The following is a 20,015-nucleotide window of genomic DNA, read 5'->3' as shown; positions in this document are numbered from 1 at the left end:
AACTTCGAACGAAGATTCGCAACGTACTAGTTAAATATTTATATTTGTGCTATAATTTGTGTAATTACAGTTCGAGGGATGTTTCAAAGCATATTCGCGTCTGGAGAACTTGAAGACGCATCTGAGGTCCCATACCGGAGAAAAACCATATACTTGTGAATATCCTGGTTGCAGCAAGGCATTTAGTAATGCTAGCGATCGCGCGAAACACCAAAACAGGACTCATTCCAACGAGGTAATTATTAAATATAAAATCAACCCCCTCTTAATTGGCATGATACTTAATTATAGAAGTTAAGATTAAATACTCCAAAATTAAGCACTTTCTAATTTAAATTATTTTAACTAACTATACCAATTAAGACTTAAGTCGACAATTTTTAAAGTTAAATGTACACCAAAATCAAATTTCCTAAATTGTATTTTCAAAATTTAAATGCATGATCTTTGTGCTCATACCATAATCTTTAACACCGTGATTTCCAGAAACCATACGTTTGCAAGGCGCCAGGTTGCACGAAAAGGTACACCGATCCATCGTCTCTGAGAAAACACGTAAAAACTGTGCACGGCGCGGAATTCTACGCCAATAAGAAGCACAAAGGAGGCGGTGGAGATGGCGGAGGCAGTGACGAAGCTGGTGCAGGTGGTCATAGTCCTAGCAGAAGCGAAGATCTCCATCCGAAGACACCTAGTTTGTCAAGTCCGAGTGTGAAATCTGAAAGTGAAGCGAATAGTCCACCTAGTATGATGCAGCAACAAGGTAGTCCATTAGTTGGTGGTTGCAATGACGAAGTTGCTGGTGTCAGTGCATTGACTAGCGATGGCGTTGCCTTGGCTGAGGAACCTTGGAACGAGGAACCCGATGACTTGGATATCGCTGATCTGCCAGTTGCTCTACGTGCCATGGTGAGTTGTATACTTCTTTGAGCTTAGCAATATTCCTGATAATATAAGACGGTTGTATAATTGTAAATCATAAATGGGAAATATTTGATTATCATAATAGACAGAGACGCAAAATATGTAGAAGACGATTTTAATAACAACGATAAGCTACATTTTCGTTCTAAGTTTGCAATAACAAATCTAAATTACTCAATCTAAAATGATCAATTTTTGATTAATCCAATAGGTTGGCGGAATGGAATCGCAGCAGCAGCAACAACCTCCTGCTCCTGCTTCGAGGAATCGTCTGAAAGGCAGACTGAACGCAAAGGGCATGCCGAGCTTGCCAGTAAGCGTGTCCGGTATGAGGGGAACACGTGGTATGGGTCCTCAGGGTAACATCGGCGACCTGAACAGGAGGATCACTGACCTGAAGATGGAGGGTGGCGGTCCCGCCCGCCAAACGAGTCTTTCTGACCTGCAACTCAGGTTGCAACCTCTCAACGAGCCACGAAGGGACAGCAACAGTACTGTGAGCACCTATTACGGTAGCATGAAGTCCACGGACTTTGGTAGTAGAAGAAGCAGCCAGGCTAGCGGGGTCAGCGCTGTCAGAATGGGTCAAACTGGACCTGGAAGCTTCTACGATCCCATCAGTCCAGGAACATCACGAAGAAGCAGTCAAATGAGTACCACTTCCGGTAGAATGAACCCACCGAGTCACCTTCAAGGACCTTACTCGACGAGCAATCTTGTCGTTCAGACGCAAAATATGTCTCTTCAGGTTGGTAGATAAATATTTTTTCTCTTTTCTTATTATGTTTATTTTTTTTTATTTTTTTTTTTTTAATTAATAATGCGCGTGGAACACTTAATGTAACGTAACGATAAACTTAGGGTATCCAGGGTATGCCAGGAGATTGGAACGGTCCAAGCGGCCATTGTACGCAACCATCCGGTGATCGTCGCATGTCAGAACCCACCAGGGGTCACCAGACCCAAAGAAATTCACCGCCTGTACCACCCAGACCAAGATCTGCTCAACTTCCAGAACATCATCCTAATCAGGAAGTCATTCTGGATGAGGTTGGAGAAGGTGAAATGGTAGAGAATAAGCTGGTCATTCCTGATGAGATGATGCAGTACTTGAACCAAGTAAGTGTTTTCTTAAAGCATCTTATACGTAGTCAGTTCTATAAAGCAGCGTTCGCTTAAGCTTCAATGAATTGGAAGATCGTGTTGGAACAACTGTATCATGAAACATGTAGCGATTTTATTCCAGAAATACTTTCGAATTGAATTTTAGGGGAAACAACTTATAACGATAAACAATTTCTTATAAACTAACGAATCAATGAATTTACTAATCTATTTTTTCTTTCCTCAGGTTCAAGCAGGAGGAACTCAGGTGAATTGCCGCAGCAGTCCTTTACCAATTTGCCAGTCCCCAATTTGCACAAATCCCTTGCACTACCAACGTCAAATGCAGCCTACTTGCAACTACAACCAGTCTCACCAACAAACCTGCTACCCGCCACCACAACCAGCTCAACCAACATGCACGAATTATCAGAATACCTCTCCATCTCCTTACAACCAATGTCCTAGCTCTAGACCCCCTCAACCTAATTCACAATACTGTCCTCCACCCACTTATCCATCTCAACCTAACGGCGGGCAAGTGCTCAGTCCAGCAGCGGGTCAAGTCATGTCACCAGGATCTCACTACGCTCCCAGTCACATCAGCGATCAGCCTCTAACTTCACCAGCAGCTGGTGCCCTAGCGCCTCAGCATCCTCCTCAAAATCTTCCTCAAAATTCTGCTCAGTTAACTAGGAACTGTCCACAAAACCACATGCACCATGGCTACTACCCTAGTTACAACTGTCAGGCACAAATGAACGCGAACTGTACCGGAAATCCAACCAGTCAAGTGAACCACCACACAAACCCCGTTTGTGCTCCACCGAATCACAGCTCTATGAACCAACAACAGTGCGTGCAGATGCGCTCAGCTGGCAATTGTCCACAATTGTCACCTCATTGCACTCAACAGCCAGCTATATCTAATCAGACAACTATGAGCCATGCTAATCCACAGTGTGGTCAAGTAGCCAATCAATGTACCAGGCCAATGGTGACACCTAATGGCCAGGTGTCAAATATTCACCCTGTTCAGCAGAGCACAGTGCCCAACCAATGTGCTCAGATGTCGCCACACTGTTCTCAGCTGAACATCAACAACCAGGCCAAACCGATCACCAACATAACCAGTCTCCAGGGCTGTCAACAGCAAACACCACAGCAAAATACACCTTGCCTGCAAATGACCAATTGCGCTCATCCCAATGGTGGTCATAGATCAGTGAACGATTCTGCTTTACCGAAGAGGACGTCTCCACAGTTGTGCACTGGTCAGCAGACTAATTGCAGGATACAACAGCAGCAACATACTTGTACACACAATTGTGCTCGAACCAATCCTCCAAATCATCAACAGTACAATTGTAACTGTCAATGGGGTTACGGTGGAGATCAATGTTACCACGAGCAAACCGGTGCTACTATGCCAGAGATTCAATGCAGAGACATCAGTCAGTCTCAACAAGGATCTCCTATGAAGCCTCCTCAAGGAATGAGACAAGATTCGTACAGAAGGACACTGGAGTACGTGCAACAGTGCAGAAACTGGTCTGGAAACGCACAGACCCACGAAACAAATGTCTCTAGTTCTACTCACCCCATGTCGCTGCCACAGCCATTGCCATCAAGTGCCAATATGGTGGTCAACGACATGACTTCGTCTCTGAGTTCGTTGCTCGAGGAGAACAGATACTTACAGATGATTCAGTGAATATCGTAATCGCGATATGAATATATAAATATAGATATATATTTTCTATCGTAACCTTTTTTGATACTATCGTTTAATATGAATATTGGAACGAAAAACAATCCATCGAGATGGAACTGTTTGTATTTTTGATAAAGACCGAAAGCTTTTTCTTATTCTTTGTGTAAAAACTAGCGCATTTCGTAATTGTTAAGAGCCCAGTCGAAGATCATCTAAATTAATTGTTAATTAGAATTGTAGATCGTGACCTCGAAAGATGGATGACGTTCTCGGTGATTAAGAAACGTTCGCAATTGAAGTGATACGTATTACGAGAGAGTTCAAATATGTTTTCTACTACGCTGCGTTGTTTATAGACTATAGTATGTATTTTGTATAAAAATTGACGGAACCTCGGGGTGCCTTACAGAGCTAAGCTAAATGGAATCACGGAGTAATTTATTATTTTTGGAGGATTGTATTTATGATGTTTAACGTCCAAAATTCTGTCAAGCGAAATTTATAGGATTATCAAAGCACTACGCTTACGCGCGAGATCTCCGTTGGATCGAGCTTCTGTTTGTCGCACAAAATTTTACGCGTGTGAATATCGACACCGCGTCAGAGATTGCGAGATACTTTTTAAGAACATCCTTGTAACCGTATTTTTGTACGACCAGTCTTTTCAAAGCGTGCCAACATACCATTCTTATCGTGTCATCGTAGTTTTATCTTCTTAACGTTAACGGCGAATGATAAACAACGTACATGGTGACTTTATAAAAATACATTTTCTATGCGATAATGCGACCTGCTAATGAGATTAATCGATCGAGATGAAAAAATAGACAGCCAATACTAGGATATAACGATGTGTAGATAATGTAAGAGATTATTAATCAATGCTCATGGCCAACGTGCATGATACAATTAGACAATCATTTCGTAAAAATGTGTCGAATGTGTGTACTGATGGACGAACGAGTGGTTATATGCGTGTGTCTTTCATAAGAATCATTGTAAAAAAAAGAAGCGCAAGGCAACTGAAGAAACATTTCTAGATTATATATATTTGGTCTTTTGATCGACCAAAACGATCATAATAGAATCCCTCTAATTTTATAAAATGTATCATCGTCGAGTGCCTTTCATCGTCGTGTCGATCGAGAAATTAAATAGTACGTTGAACAGTTGAAAACTTAGCGTACCTAGAGCTGTTTTCTTTTTCTTCTTTCCTTTTGTTATACAAACGATTTTGTACGAATTTTATTATATCTACGAAGGGCGAGGAGTCTTGTGAATATTATACATATCTTATCGTATACATATAGCGTAGTGATTCAAATATGTGAATGGAAGGAGCATGACAAGAGTTTTACATCCTGAGAATTGTTAATTATTTTAAAATAAATCATATCGATCCCATCAACGAAATATTCTCGTCAGAAGTACTTCTAATAATTTTACCTGTCTCTGATGTATTACTGGTTTGATAAATTTAATATTTAGAAAAGAATACTTACAGAAGGCATACGAAATAGATGAATAACAAATATCAGATTTTTCAAGGAATCTTTATTTATACAGCGAAATTAGTAGGTACAATTTGTAGAAGGTACAAAACAGGAACGGATTCCAGAATGATCACATACAGAATCTCGGTTAGGAACAACGAGACGTTACTTACATCGATAAATTCATGGTACATTGATAATAAAAATATTGGAGCATGAAAAAAGAGAAAAAGGAAGTTTAGTAGAAATATTCGATAGCTTTGAATCACAATGATATGTTTCAAAGTCTTTCCTTAAATTACGAAGACAAATTACATTTCTTACGTAGATTTAATTATTAGACGAGACGACACGATTTGTTGTTCGTGAAAAATACGTATCTTTTTTTTTTTTTTTTTTTTAATATATAGGACGAGCCTAAAAAGATAGAATCATCCTAAAATTATATAATTCCTCTTGGAAACGAGAGCCGACACGTGTTTCGAGACGAGACTCAAACAAGCGTGTTCTTCACGTTTCTGTACACGACAGAAATAAACGCGACGTAAACGAACGATTAAAAATTGTAGGCGTCTCAAGACGTGTTATCGGGTGGTGGTTCGTTAGGAACGCCACTCGAGTCGGGCTTCTCGGTATTTTTGGCGTCCTCGGTGGTCGATGATTCAGGTACCTGAACAATAACACAGTCATCAAATACGTCGTTCTGTAACTTATTATTAAATATATCATATCAGTAAGCATAGTATTATCAAGTATATAGTATGTGAATGGAAATAATAGAATAGCAGACGTAAAAGGCAGTAGAATATTTCAATTTGCTAAATTGTTACTTAATATGTATTTTTGAAATTATTAAGATACACCAAGACGAAGAAGTAACGACAGTAAAAAGTTTAAAAAATGGATTATATAAACGAAGTATTTAGTATTCGGTGAATAAAATTCAAAACAACGGACAAAAAAATAACGATGAGGAAAAATTGTTCTTAAAAGAAGACGATAAATTTGAAGTAAAGAACCTGTTACTGTCAGACTGCGATGACATCGCACGTAAATATCAAACCCACGACCACAGCCACTTTTAATAGAACGTTACGCGCGAAACCCACCAATGAATTATCGTCTCGTGAACTCAAAGACTACACGACACGTGCCAAAAACTTGGAACCACGTATTCCATTCACCACTAAACACAGGAAGCTCACAAGCTAAAATATCTTCTACAATATATAAAACATCCATACCTGACGAGGTAGATCCGACAAAGTAGTCCTTAACCTTCGACTAGGCAGGACATCAGGCATGGGAGGAGGAACAGGCGGTTCCCCATAGACTTCATGAAGCTCCTCTAACCTAGTACTCAACGCAGAACCTCTTCTATTGGTCGCGTTCATCTTATTCATCAACCATTTCGCCTGCTCTTCCAATCTTTTCAACCTATCTTCCCTGGCAGCTAAAGCTTCTTCCGGTGTTCTACTCTTTGCACCAGGAACCTTCTTGTCTTCCTGTTTCCCAGATCCACCAGCTTCTGTCGAACTCGCGTCTCGTTTTCCAGTTTCACCTGGTGAACTCGACGAAGCAGATTCTGTCGTGGCAAACTCTTTGACAGTCTCTATGCTCGACGAAGAGCCCACAGAAACGTTATCCGAATCGACAACGCTCTCCATTGGTTTGGTGGGTCGTTTTTCCTTAGAGCCCACCACGTCCTCGCTTGTCGGCGTGTCGAAAGACGAGGAAACTTGTCCGTTTGACAACGACGCGCCGAAAACTGGAGCAAAAAATCGATTAGATGGACCGACGATCAAGGGTTCGCTGAATTGGACGTTTTTCACGATCGAAGGTGCCACGCTGGACGGAGGGAAGGGCCCGATAGAGAACACAGGCTGTGTGTTGACTACACTGGTTGCACTAGGTACATAGGATATGGACAATTTTGAGGAGTCCTCGTTCTTTTCTTTCTCACCGTCCGTATTCGTCGTGCTTCGAGCATCTTCCATTGCGATCGACGACGATTCACTGTGAGTTTGTACTGGAGCATCGAGACTGAAAGCTTTGTTGGTCTCTTTCACGATGACTCCTTCAGGCTCTGGAAGACTTGTAGACCAGGATTCGATGGTTGGTAACATTTGATCACCCCTGATGTCTTCCGTCACGTTTTCATCGTTTGAAGCTTCGAAAGTTGCTGACGTCACGTTTATACTGCTCTCGATTCCTATGAGATTCTGGATGACGTTTGTCAGAGCCTGGTCCAGGGGATTTAGCGATTCTTGTGGACTTCCTGGGATCAACTATCGAAGGAGAGAAGTCTCGAGTACTTTATGATTGTTAGTGAGTTTGGATTTAACAGAAAACGTATTTAATGGTTGTTAACTTACTGGTGACTCGTTTGTGGATTCAGCATTTAGAGTTGCCTCCGCGACTTCGGTCTCGTCTAGCTCTGCTTCTGTTTCTGGAGTAGGCGTTCGTTGCTCCAGTGTCGCTGAGGAACCTGTCTTTGGCTCGGATAGCTCGGTGTCGGTCGGTTGCTCTGATTCTGTGTCTGGTGTTGGTGCTCGAGGACTCTCCTAAAGATGTATTTTTCGTTATGTGTATATCGTACATTTTTGTTATATGTAAAATTTCAGTATTTGAACTAATATCTAATATATTTGTATGATATAGAAAATTGCAAGATTCTAGTAGACGTTAAAGATAATCGAATTATTAGTAACCTTTCGCGGTCTTCTGCGTGGACCTAATCTAATTCTTCCTTCCACGGCATTGTCTTCTTCGTCGGTATCGTCCCCACGTTCATCGCTGAACCCACTTTCCGCACTGTATCGAAGAATTGATAAGAGTTCACCGATATGAAGATTATAATTGGAAACTTATATTCTTATTCTATATTAGACGCATAAATTAGTTGGACGCGTTCGTAGACTGAAATATTTTGCTATCTTACAACAATTCCAAAGAAACCACATCTATAACTTGACTTAATGTCGTCGAACGATAGAAATTACTTTAATGAATTACGTTCATATTGTTTCTGTAAATTACCTATTGTTGAAAGAATCGTGAGAAGCCAGAGCTTTTCTGGCTGCAAACTCTCTTCTCAAACTTCTCCACTCTAATTCCGTGTTCGTGTTCTTCTGTCTAGCGGATTCCCATTTCTCGCGGCAGTATTCCAGTTCCTGCTTCAATTCTTGCAACATTTTTCGCTTCTGCTGCAACTCGTATCGAAGAATCTTCTCGTGCGTGTGCAACTGATGATGTTGTGCTTGCATTCGATCGACTATCGTCCAGGTTTTGCTTAATTCCGCCGACACCGTCGATAATCGTTTTTCCTAGAGACGTACGCGAGATTTAATTTGAAAAACTGTTTTGCCAGACAATAGGGAGAAGGAAAGGTGAGATTCTTATTTGTTACCTGTTCACCGAGTTTGCATTCTAAATGGACGTTCAACTGTTTCATTCGATTCATCTCCTTCTCCAAGTGTTTCTTTTCTAATATTAATTCTTTCAGGCGAATGTACGTTTTGCTGACTGAAATCACCAATCTGGGACCAGCTGGAGTGTCGACTGACTTGTAACAGATATTGGGATCTGAAGAGGATGCCGCTGAAGCGGACGGAGCACATTCTGCGTGACAGCTCAGCAACTCCAACAAGACACGCCAAACCTGAGACAGACAATATCCCATCATTAGATCGCGAGTCTTTATGCGAGTTTACATTTTTATAGATATATCTACCCTGAATATCTTACGTATTTTCTATTTTTTCTATTTTTACATCATAATCACGTTTAATCCTCTCGAAACAGAATTTTTTTCGAAAAATACGATAATATAATAATATGAATCACGATATATTCAAATTTGAAAAAAATAGATTAAATATAATTTACCAAACGAGATGTGCAGTTAGGTTACATCTCAGTGATGCGAGGAGGATTCTAACGATCCCGCGAAAGGATTAAATTGCTCGTAAATATTTGAAAGAGGAAATGAAATTTCTAATTCTTACTTTAGGTAGATTGTGAGCTATGTCTTCTTGTTGTAAGTCGTCTTCCTTTTTCTCTGCTTCGACCTCCGTTCCGTTCTCTCCGTCAGCTCGTTTCTGGGACGGTTTGCTGCCCTCCACTTGCTCGATTAAATCGAGAAGAAGCTTGGGAAGCGCGGCGGCCTCGGTGCCTTCCTCTCTCGCCATGTTGCAGATCAGGTCGTGATTCTCCTGTTAAAATTCCATCGTACGATACTCACGAACCAAAATCCACAACAGGTATGGACAAAAGCGTGGTCAGTTTTAGGAAAACATGTCATAATTCTGCAATACCTGAAGTAACTGAGTCAGTCGATCGAGATCCATGTCGGCAGAGGTAGCACCCAACAGCATCTGCGTAAACAGACTATTAATCAGAGACATCTGATTCTGAAGATCTCTGCAGTCCGCTTTGGTGAGTCCCAACTGCGACTCCAAATTTGATATTTCCGTATCCTGCGTGTCGATCTGTCCCAAACATACAGAGAAAACTACATCTGAAACGTGCGTTCTGTCACAAGAAAAGTCATATCTCGAATATTATTCTAGAATATCACATTTGTTCTATAAAAAAAAAAAGAAAAAAGAAAATTGGGTGTGACTTTCTACTGGAGACTCACTGCCCAAGTGTTTTTCAGCTAAAAAATTTCTGTATCGCTAAATTTAGTTTCATTCAACTTTAAGAAAATTCAAGTCGATATTTTTGGGGTTTTTTGCAAAAGATGTTCCCAATACTTAACGTACCGGACTCTGCATCATGCTACCGCAGGCGTACCGATTTATAAACTTAAATGATTTATAAAATAAATTAGATAACTTATAGACTTAATACCTTCTCGTCAGCCTTCTTTAGATCCTCCTCCAAGCACTCGCACTTTTTCAACGAGTGATCCAATCTGACCCTGGTTTCAGCTAACTCTCTCGCTGCCGTCTCCTTTAGTTCGTTCAGCACTTTCAGCCTCTCGTTGTAGAGGCTCTTCAAGCTATTGATATTCTCCAGCTGACGTTCGCACTCCAGGCCAACGTCGTCCTTCTGTTCTAAGAAGCTTCTGTCCCCAAGTTGCAGCAGAATCTCTGCTAGATGGTCCTTCAGATCGTTGGCAGCACGTTCCCTGAAGTAAACGGCCTCTCGCGACCGGTTGGTTATATCCGACAAGCAACGGATGCGGTACCGATGCTGATCCGGTTCAGTCTCCAAATGATATCGCAGATCGTCCACCTTATCCATTTGAATGCGGATGTCGTTCCTCAGCTCGTCGGATATCTGATGCGAGAAAGAGAATTTTACAATTTAGATCATTTGCCGATATTTGTGGAGGTAAGTTTGGAACTTTTCGATAATTACGAAAGCCAAGTTTGTACTATTAATTGCGAAAGTTTATTAACAAGGGAAATTTCAGACATGATTTTGAAAATACGTACTTTGTCAATAATTATAAGAATGAAATTCGATTTATAAGTTTCTGGAGGTTTGAAGAAGGTAGAAATTCCGAAAATAATTTGGCGAATAATATTTCGATATTTATGGGACCGCAAATTTTGGCGTTCGATGTTGAGACAAGTTGCAGAAATAATTTGGGAGATATTTTGCCAATATTTATGAGGGTAAAATGTGGATCATAAACTTGAGCGTTACATAAACTCGACGCTAACAGGAAATTTCGGTAGCAGTTTTGGAGTTAAGTTTTCGACGTTTCTAACGAAGTTTGGTTCGTGGAACGAACTTTTTATTTTTTTTTTTTAAACGTTAAAAATAACGCTAGAGGCCAAAAATTAATAGAAATCTTCGACTAATCATTTTCATCAACAAAGGCCGTTTTAAAATTAATTGATCGGGGGAATCTAAGCGTTTAGCTACTCTGTAGGTTAAACTGTCTCTTTGTTCCATTCTGTTTCGTTCTGTTTGCTTGCCTCCACGAGAAGTTTGTTTTTAAAGCGAAAGGTGTAAACTTGCCGGCACGTGCTTTCTGTCTTAACTAGATTTGAAAACAGCTTACAAAGGACCGATTTCAAGCGACCGACTTTGTTCCAATTTTAATCAGCATAGAACTCTTCATTTTCTACTCTCTTATAAATAAAATATAGAAGAAAAATTTACTTTTAAAATGCTCGTTAGTCGTTGAGCTTCTAGACGTTGCGCGGCCAATTCGTGTTCGCTTGCTTTCTGATCTTTCTCTCTAGACTTCTTCAATCTGTCATTTGCCGCGATTGTTTGAGCTTGTTCATCTTTCTGCGCGGATCTTAAAAGATCCAACATCCTCGAAGTTTCCGAATGAGCCTCCTTCTCGGCGTCTAATTCTCGTCTAAGTCGCTCCATTTCCGACGAAACTGCTGCTATTGCTCTTTGCCTTGCCTCCCTCTTCATGATTAATTCCTTTTTGAAATCTTCGATGTTCGTCGTGCGATCGACAGGCGGACTTTCTTGCGGATCGTCTATCGATTCGATCGGACCTGTTTGAAGTAAAGTAATCGTATGATAGTTTAAACAGTCATAACACATTCAGTTTTCCTTCGTCTCTTTATCAAGAGAATTTTTATGTCTTGAGAGCAATCGGGGCAAAGTTTATCAATCTGTTATTATTTTGAATAAAAAAGCACACAAATTTCTCTTTAAAATTAAATACATATATTATGTGTATTAACGAAGATAATAACTTTTCTATTGCGTATTTATTTATTTCTGAAAAAATTATTGTTGGAGCCTAGTGCATCACATGTCTTTTTACAAAAATATAAAAAAAGAAATGTAAGATATAATGATTCCTCTTACATCTATTTTACCATTATTTATTCCTAGGACATATCTACTTTGTACAAAAAAAAAAAGTTTTATCCCTGCCAACATCGTAGTTGATATTAATTGTAATTTTAATCTCACTAGCTGAACGTACCAACGTCTTCCTTCAGATCGTCATCATCCTCGTCCTTTCTCTCAGTCTTGATAGTCTCCTTCAGTCTTTGAATCTCGTCCAAAGCGTCCTCGAGAGCCTTTATCTGCTTCTTCTTATCGGATATCTCTTCCGACAGCTGTGCTTTTAATTCCGAAGACCTCTGGCTCTCGATATTTATGATTTCCTCCTTTTCCAGCAGCGACTTCTGCAGATCTTGCTCGAGACTGGAGATCTTCGCTTCGGCAGTGCCTTTTAACACGTTAAAGTTATCGATTTCCTTCAACAATCTCTCCGTTTCCTTCGTAGCGACGTCGAACTTCGTCATTAAATTTTCGTACTCTTGTCTGCGCTCTTCCAACCTCGATTCCACCTCCTCGTGTCGCGTGTTTGCTTCCTATAAAATAATCATCGCTCTTATTTTCGATAAATTCGATGAATAAAAGGCTGCGAAGACTATATCTTCTAAATGGAAGAGTTTAATGGAGTGCGAGAACATTAAATTGAGAATGAGAAGATTAAGCAAAGAACGAGAACATTAAATGGAGAATGATCCATTCAGAAAATTATAAAATGTATAGTTCGTTTTAATCTGTCGATTTAATTATTTACTCGTTTCTGCATGATTACGGTTTCTAGAAATATATTGCAACACACAAACTACATAAACTACAAAAATGAGATGGAATATTTTAGCAAGTATGTTAAATTAAATTTAAAAAATTCGATCGAGTCCCTAAAAATGAAGAAACACGAGCAAAAACTCACCTTGTAAGCCTTCGTCAGCTTCCTTACCATCGCCTTCTCCTCCGTCAGCTCTTTCACCAGCCTCTCGTTCTCACATTGATACTCTGATCGCTCAGCCATCAGTCTTTCGACTTGCTCCAACAACCTCGTCACTTCTTTCTTATCCACACCCTGTTCCACTTCATCCTCTAATCTACCTTCTCTCGCTTCAACCTTCGATTTCTTTAAATGCAAATTCGAACGATCACCGTCGTTCCACTTGGAGCTTCTAACATCTTCCTCAACGTACGCGACGCTTACTCTAGAAACAGTCTTTGCTCGAGCCTCGTCCACTTGCGTTTTAAATTCGTGTTCAGGTACTTCGATGCTATTTGGAAGCCTATCACACAGATCATCGATTGTCTGTCGACAATTCGAGTCTTGAATCTCCTTTGAATCACAGATACTCGTAGAACTTTGTCTTTCGTCTTCTCTATCGAATCCTCGAGTCTTCACCACCGTCTCCAGCCTTTCTATCCTCGAACGAATCTTCCTTAAGAGGCTTTCCAATCTCTCGATCCTAATCTCCATCCTATGCCTTTCATCTTCATCTTCGTCATCTCTTTCCTCGTCCATCGTCAGTCTCTTCTTCAAAGCTTCGTCCAGCGCTTCTGAAGAAACCACTCGTCTCCTCAGTTCCCTTTCTCTCGATAACTCCATGTACAGTGCCTCCAAATTGGCCAGAGTCGCCGTGTTCGCGGAAGCCAGCTGCTGATTGGCCATAGCAAGCTGCGAGATCACCTCCATAGCCTTTTGGTTCTGCTGAGAGAACGAAGGGCTATGTTCCTCGGCCGTCTGCCAACCTGTCATCTGCGCGGCGTACGTCAACTGCAATATAAATAAGTGGACTAATTTCAGAGACGTTAATTGAATCGAGCCGATCGACGATCGGAATTCTGGTTCAAGGAATGGTTACGCGGACCAGCCTGTTGCTTTCTTTGCATTGCGTTCTACAGACTTGCGTCACGATATTACGTCCGTTTCAATGGTAAACGAAGGGAAAGATAGGAACGACAGAAACTAGGAATTAGGCGAATTAAAAAAAAATAAATTAAACAAATCTTGAACGCGCGAACAGTCATCTTAAAGATACGATAAATGTTAAAGATGATTCCACTGAATATCCAAGTTTACTAATACGACGTATAATTGATTGCTTAAGCATCTGTGTGAATGTTGCGAAATATGTACATACTCGCGTTAAACGTCCCATAGATTCTATGTACATTCTCAAATCTGTTTCAAACTGTTCCAGCGCAATGATGATAATCAATGTGCCTGGTTACAATATCATTGACATTTCGTAAATATCAAAATGCCCGCAGTCACTGTAACCCTAGTTCAAACGCTATTAATCATTTCCTTTAAATCCTCTGCAAAACGAATACTGGATACCAATAAATCTTGGCGATCAAGAGGAGCAACAGATTCTACGCTGTACAAGAACTTACGTATAAACAGTAGCAGAGGATGCCAAGAGAATTCGGTTATATATTCTTAGCCTTTCTTGAGTCTGATTAAAATTCTGCAGCTCCTTGAGGTCCGCGTATCCATGCAATCGTTACAAAAAAGATTGTTCTTATGACGGATCGTCGGCAAGCTTCTGCAAGCTCGATCCACGTCGAACGATCTACGAGAATGTACTGGCACGAAGCTTAGGACGTTCGCCGAAGAAGCTCGAGACACGAGGGGCACGTGATCGCGATCGATGCCTGCGAACTCGACGCGCCACGGTGGCCGTGACTCAGCGTGTTCTCCCAAAATCATGAGGAGCCACGAGCTTTTTGGAGACTGGCCAGATTTCCCACGAAACAAAAGAGCGCGCCTGGGAAAATCTCTTGCCGACATCTACGTCGCCGATGAGCTCTGAACAACAGCTTTCGCATTTTTCTATTGCGTTTTCCGATTATTCAGAACGTGTACGCTATTGGCTGATGTTCGAATTGGCTGTGCGCTTTAGAATTTCACCATTTTCGAGAAGACTTTGAACGTTATAGAACTGTATAGTTTAGAAGGAGAATTTTAAAGGAGATTTCGAAAATTTCGCAGAATTTCAGGCAGAAAGTTAACTTTGGATTTTGCTACCGTGAAGATGATTTTAGACATTGATCATCGAAAGCAAAGTAATTTGACGAAGTCAGAATGAAAGTACACTGCTGATCGGATGTTTGAAATTGTTACGTGATTCGTAGAATTTACAGTTTAAAAGAGGAAGTTGATTTAGAACTTTGTTAGTTTAGAGAAGTCTTTAAACGTTAGATTTATTATCTCGAAGTGTCGGCAGATCTGCCAAAGCAATGAAAATGATCAATTTCTAATTTTTCATAGGTTTATGTGTATTTTTTCATGTATCTTTCATTTCAATTTCTTTGGTACAAGCTTTACATTTCATTCGTCGGTAGTTCCAATGTCAATAAGAAAATTGGCCGACGAATCAGTGAAGATACTTTTGAAACGCTTCGGCTTTAATTCTCGAGATGCGACCAAGATCGAGGAATTTTGTTTCTAGGAATATGTGCAAAATGGTCTGAGTGGGCCCATAGCCTGGTTTTATTGGTGTTTTTAATAGGAAGTGATGTAAGAAGTATTACTGTATTTCAAAGATCTTCTTTCACGTCGAGACAATCGGAACCTGTGAATCATGCTGCCGAAGATGAAAGTTGAGTCATAAAGAGAAGATAAGTACTGGAAATAAAAGAAATACGAGACGTAAAGGTGGTGTGCACATTTCTCCATTGAACTACCCTTTCGAATTCACAAATAGAAAATTACAAATTCTTTCGACCAAGTATCTCCCTTGATATCAATATTTGCAACCAAGAATATCCATATACGTACGTGTATATCGATCATAAAGTCTTCCAAAGTATGAATTAGGTGATCTATTAGAAAATTTGTCAACTGAAAATGCACGAACAACCATTGTCTTCACCCTGGACAAATTCCAAACTTCTTTTGTACTTCTCTTTTAATTCTACTCCGACGCAAATGGGATTCTCCTAAGTATCTTATTTATGAACTTGTTTACGTTCTACTTTCTACTTACGATATCTATCTTCCGTTGGGTCCTGGGATTTCCGGTACACCGAATCCACAAAGATTCATCACGGACGACGATATATTTTCGCGAGCCAACTGTCTACAGCTATTCTGTTTAACTGCAGCCTAAGATAAAAGCTTCGCTTACCAAAGTTTCTCGTCGTGGGGATCGCAAGTTCGACAAACTCGGTGCTGATGGTCTTTGACTGGAACGTTCTTCGCCTCTGAAGGTCGCGTAAGGACTTGGACCCTGCAAAATTCCACCGAATTAAAATAAAATCCGATATATAACAGTGTTTAAAGCATTTTCTCGTGGCTTGTCTCGTCTCGACGTTCCTCGGAAGCTAACACGATAAATATTCGTTTTATATTTAACCTGCGATCGAGGTTCTTCACCCACGTCGAACGCGCTGGTCCTCGTCCTTTGTCGTATATTTTCGTTCGCGTATTCCGGACAGCAGGATTCCTCAGTCCCGTAGACAAACGTCTCCTCGCTTTGTCTCCTCAAAGCTGCCGACGAGAACGGTGCGCTGCTACTACTTCCAGCCGCACCCATACTGTACTTATTCTACTTAGCAAACGCTAATCTCTTCGTTGACGTCGCGATTTACAAGAGCTTCGTTTGATCTGTTTCGAAATAGAAGCTGCGAGGTGTCTGCAAGAATATTTCAAATCATACAAATCAAAGGTTTGTACATTTTATTAACTGTAGTCTTATCTTCGTTTATTAATTCCATTGATTGATCCTATGATTCCTCAGTCTTTATTATTCTAGGGTCTTTGAATGACAGCACGTAGTTTATAGAGTTTTAAGTCGATAGAATCCTAAATATTATTTGCCGTAGAATTTTTTCATTATTTTCTCGACGTCTTTGGGTGCTTGTAATTGTCGAGAATTCTGGATTTTCGCGAAAGACGGATTCTACTTGTTCAGTCCACGATTCTGTAATTTTCCAAATGAGAACTTTTTAATGCTTCTCTTTACTGTTTTCGATCACCTTTTTCAGTTAATAATCCTAAATTTTAACATTCTGTTTCTGTGAAAGCTGTTTCCAATAAAAATGTCTAAACTTTCACGAAATCGAGATACGAATATCACCTAAACACACGCGAGACCTCGTTATTATCATTTACTACAAATGACGCTAATTTTCCGATAACGTTATCAGTTTTACTCCCCGTGGAGTTACGAAACACGAGAACTATATGAAGATAAACGAATCTATTCTTTTAGTTGCCACTAATATACCAACTCTCGATTAGCTCCGTAGAGTGAGCGAGTTGGCACAGAAGAAAAAAGTCAGACCGGGTCAGCTCGTATTTTTAGAAGACATATCTGTCTAGATCTTTTATTTTAAAATCTACCGTTAGTCTTCTTTAACAAAACGAGCAACAACGAACCACGAAGAGAAGGAAATTTGTAAAAATGTAGTTATTACGAATAAAAACGAATGAATCAGAGAACGGAATTTCTCTCTTGTTTCTTTCGATGCTTGAGATTCCGTTTTTTCCTTCCTGCTGGAGATCAAAGCTACATCTTTTACGGCAGCGAATCCTCGAACAAGCTTTATGACTCGCGTGCCGCCGAGTCTTTCCTCGCGGTACGAGGCGCGATGTAAATATGACTTAAATATAACTCGATCTACGATCGAAAAGCGCCGCGCATTTCCCAACGGAACTAACGAAAACAAAGAGGCAACCAATCTAATTTTTTCAACTTTCCTCCATTACACAGCTATTAGCTTATAATATACTACAATAAATATGTTACACGCAGATTATTATAATTAAAGGGATGCGCAATGAAAACGTAACAAACGAAGAACAGAAACGAGGAACCAACTGCGCCAATCCAATTCTTCAAAGCTTCCAATATTAACGTTTGAGCTAATAAAACGACTCGATGGTACTATTGTTAAACAAATTTACTCCGACCATATCAAACGTCCAACTCATTGGAAAACTTGCGTTTAAAACCAGAAGGGAGCCAAGCAATGTCCACTTTGTTCAAAATGTTATCATATTTCTCAAATTATTCGATTCTGCCAAGAAATTAGTAGGAAAAAGAGAACAAATCACAGACAATCCGGTGCAATTGCCGCAGAAACGATCAACAGAGACAGAACACGGGTCGAAACAAACGTGAACACGAGTCGCAAGTCCGATGCCATAAATACATCATAAATAGATGTACGGAGCGGTTCGGCACGCGATCCAAATTTAGATCCATAAGAACGGTCCGACGTACCTCTTCCAATCTATCGAGTATAATTTAAAAACATCTACGCGTTTACGCGGTACAATCACGAGGGAGTGTTGCGTGAAAGTCAAAGGAAATTGCGAAACGTGAAATAGTATCGAGAGGAAATTCAAATGGCGGACGCGAGACGAACATGTCACTGGGTTGTTGCTTCCGTAGATTGAACGATTTTTAGGACGATTTAGGTTGTCACGAGTGGACTCACCGGTGGTCATCCGAATCGTGGATGGTTCGCAGGGTTCGATTTCCTTAGGGTCAACGGCGACACTTGACTACCGTCGCCGCTTGCGGCCAGCGACTCACTTCTCTAAAAATACTGTTTCGAAAGACCGCGTGCGCGAGAACGTCCAAGCGTTCGCTTCGGTTGTCGCGCACGCGCGATTGCCACTTCCGTGTGACGCTAGTCTTCTGATCTAGAAAGCTTTAGCTTCAGTAAACTTCCTGGATCTCTGCGGTGATCGGTTTTTTGGCCCGTAGAACGCCATTAAATTCGCTTAGATGGCCCATCTGGTCTTGAAGAACGGTGTTTCGTAGAATTGAGGTATTTGTTAGGATAGGTTTTTGTATTCTCTTTTTCCTTTTTTTTTTTTTTTTTTTTTTCAGTGAGACGGAAATGTGGATTTCAGAAGTGGCTGTTGCTTTCTTGTTGATATATTTAATTGGTTGTTTAAACTTTTACCAGTTTGGTAGCTGCTAATGTATCGCTTACGATGAGCGGAAAAGTCGGTACATAGTTGCTTTTTATATGCTTTGATAAGAAACCGATAAGAATTTTGTAAGCTGTGGTAGCTTTCTTATTGATATATTAACGTTTCCAAAATTGTTAGTAATTGCGCATTGATATATTAATAGCGAAGATTCATCGTTGAGAGTATACTTTGATATTTATGTGAAGTTTCAATTATGTACCGGAATATATCAAATATTAATATAAGTATCAAGTTCTTATCGGTCAGTGCTGAAACCCGTGAAAAGAAATTTTCTATTAGACTAGAAATATCTACTAGAAATTATGTCGTTTTGTCTACGTCAAAATTATTTGTAGTCGCTTATTAATATATTGTTATACAAATATCTATATTTATGTAAAGATTTCTGTAATTTAATGTTCAAACCAGTGAACAAAAGTTATCGATATTATATTATAAATTACATCGTCCTAACCATGCAGAAAGCCATATAAACAATTATTATTCAATACTTTGCCCACTTCAGTTCCTGTGTGACGTCGACAATCGTTTACGTAAACAGCTGTCGAAGAAATAAACAAAATAATGAATGCCAAACAAAATTATTTCTAATTTTACTGAAGATACGGAAATGCGTATTACAATAAGCTTGGTGGTACTTACGTTTGGCGAATTTCCTGGCGTCGTAAATCCACTGAAAGTCCCATGACGACCGTACGAGAGCGGAGTCGAAGGAGAAACTCGAAGATACGAAAACGTGTTGAACCTAACAATAGCGCCGCTGCTATTCTATATTTAGTCAGTTTTTCAAACGTTTCGACGTAGAGGTACACGTGCTCGCGGACAGAAGCGCCTCAACTTCCTGCACATTTTCCTGTCACATTAGCGTTGAGATACTGTAAAAAAAATCACGCTGCAAATAATCCTGAAATATATTAAACTCGTTTCATGGGCAATTGCAACGAAAACATTAGCGTTAGTAGATTACGAAACAGAGTACTAGCTTCGAATTGTTATCTTGTTTAACTCTACGAATATTTATCGTTTTCTTTTTTTTCTTCTTTTTTTTTCTAATAAGCGTTTTATCTAAAAATGG

At 40.0% G+C, this 20,015-nt stretch overlaps 2 protein-coding genes across 7 annotated transcripts in view; one reads left to right on the top strand and one right to left on the bottom strand.

The window, feature by feature from the left end:
* Ci (transcriptional activator cubitus interruptus) overlaps positions 1-5,155 on the top strand; it is a 146,700-nt gene extending 141,545 nt beyond the window's left edge. For all 3 annotated transcript variants that reach the window (XM_072008633.1, XM_072008634.1, XM_072008635.1), the window contains exons 8-12: positions 71-235; positions 487-909; positions 1,136-1,672; positions 1,786-2,043; positions 2,276-5,155. In XM_072008633.1, the coding sequence (XP_071864734.1) occupies positions 71-235; positions 487-909; positions 1,136-1,672; positions 1,786-2,043; positions 2,276-3,742 (2,850 nt within the window). In that variant the 3' untranslated portion in view covers positions 3,743-5,155. The remainder of the gene's footprint in view (positions 1-70; positions 236-486; positions 910-1,135; positions 1,673-1,785; positions 2,044-2,275) is intronic.
* A 126-nt stretch (positions 5,156-5,281) lies between these two features.
* LOC139989920 (uncharacterized) lies at positions 5,282-19,716 on the bottom strand. Of its 4 annotated transcripts, XM_072008631.1 has the most exons (16): positions 18,436-18,600; positions 16,347-16,625; positions 16,119-16,220; positions 12,914-13,759; positions 12,149-12,542; positions 11,356-11,708; positions 10,090-10,521; positions 9,552-9,725; positions 9,243-9,449; positions 8,645-8,896; positions 8,275-8,561; positions 7,947-8,049; positions 7,611-7,799; positions 7,199-7,523; positions 6,480-7,003; positions 5,282-5,905 (listed from the first exon to the last, which is right to left on the bottom strand). In XM_072008631.1, the coding sequence occupies exons 2-16, from the start codon at positions 16,524-16,526 to the stop codon at positions 5,810-5,812; spliced, it is 4,464 nt and encodes a 1,487-aa protein (XP_071864732.1). In that variant the 5' UTR covers positions 16,527-16,625; positions 18,436-18,600; the 3' UTR covers positions 5,282-5,809. The 4 variants fall into 4 exon arrangements, with proteins under 4 accessions (XP_071864732.1, XP_071864731.1, XP_071864730.1 ...); XM_072008630.1 differs by lacking the exon at positions 18,436-18,600 and adding an exon at positions 19,583-19,716 and having other exon boundaries at positions 6,480-7,523; XM_072008629.1 differs by having other exon boundaries at positions 6,480-7,523; positions 18,436-18,950.
* Between the last annotated feature and the right edge of the window lie 299 nt (positions 19,717-20,015).

The sequence above is a fragment of the Bombus fervidus genome, chromosome 8, assembly GCF_041682495.2.
Source record: "Bombus fervidus isolate BK054 chromosome 8, iyBomFerv1, whole genome shotgun sequence".
Classification (NCBI taxonomy): Eukaryota; Metazoa; Arthropoda; class Insecta; order Hymenoptera; family Apidae; genus Bombus; species Bombus fervidus.
The sequence above is the reverse complement of the archived record's forward strand: the minus strand, read 5'-3'. Positions and strand labels throughout refer to the sequence as shown.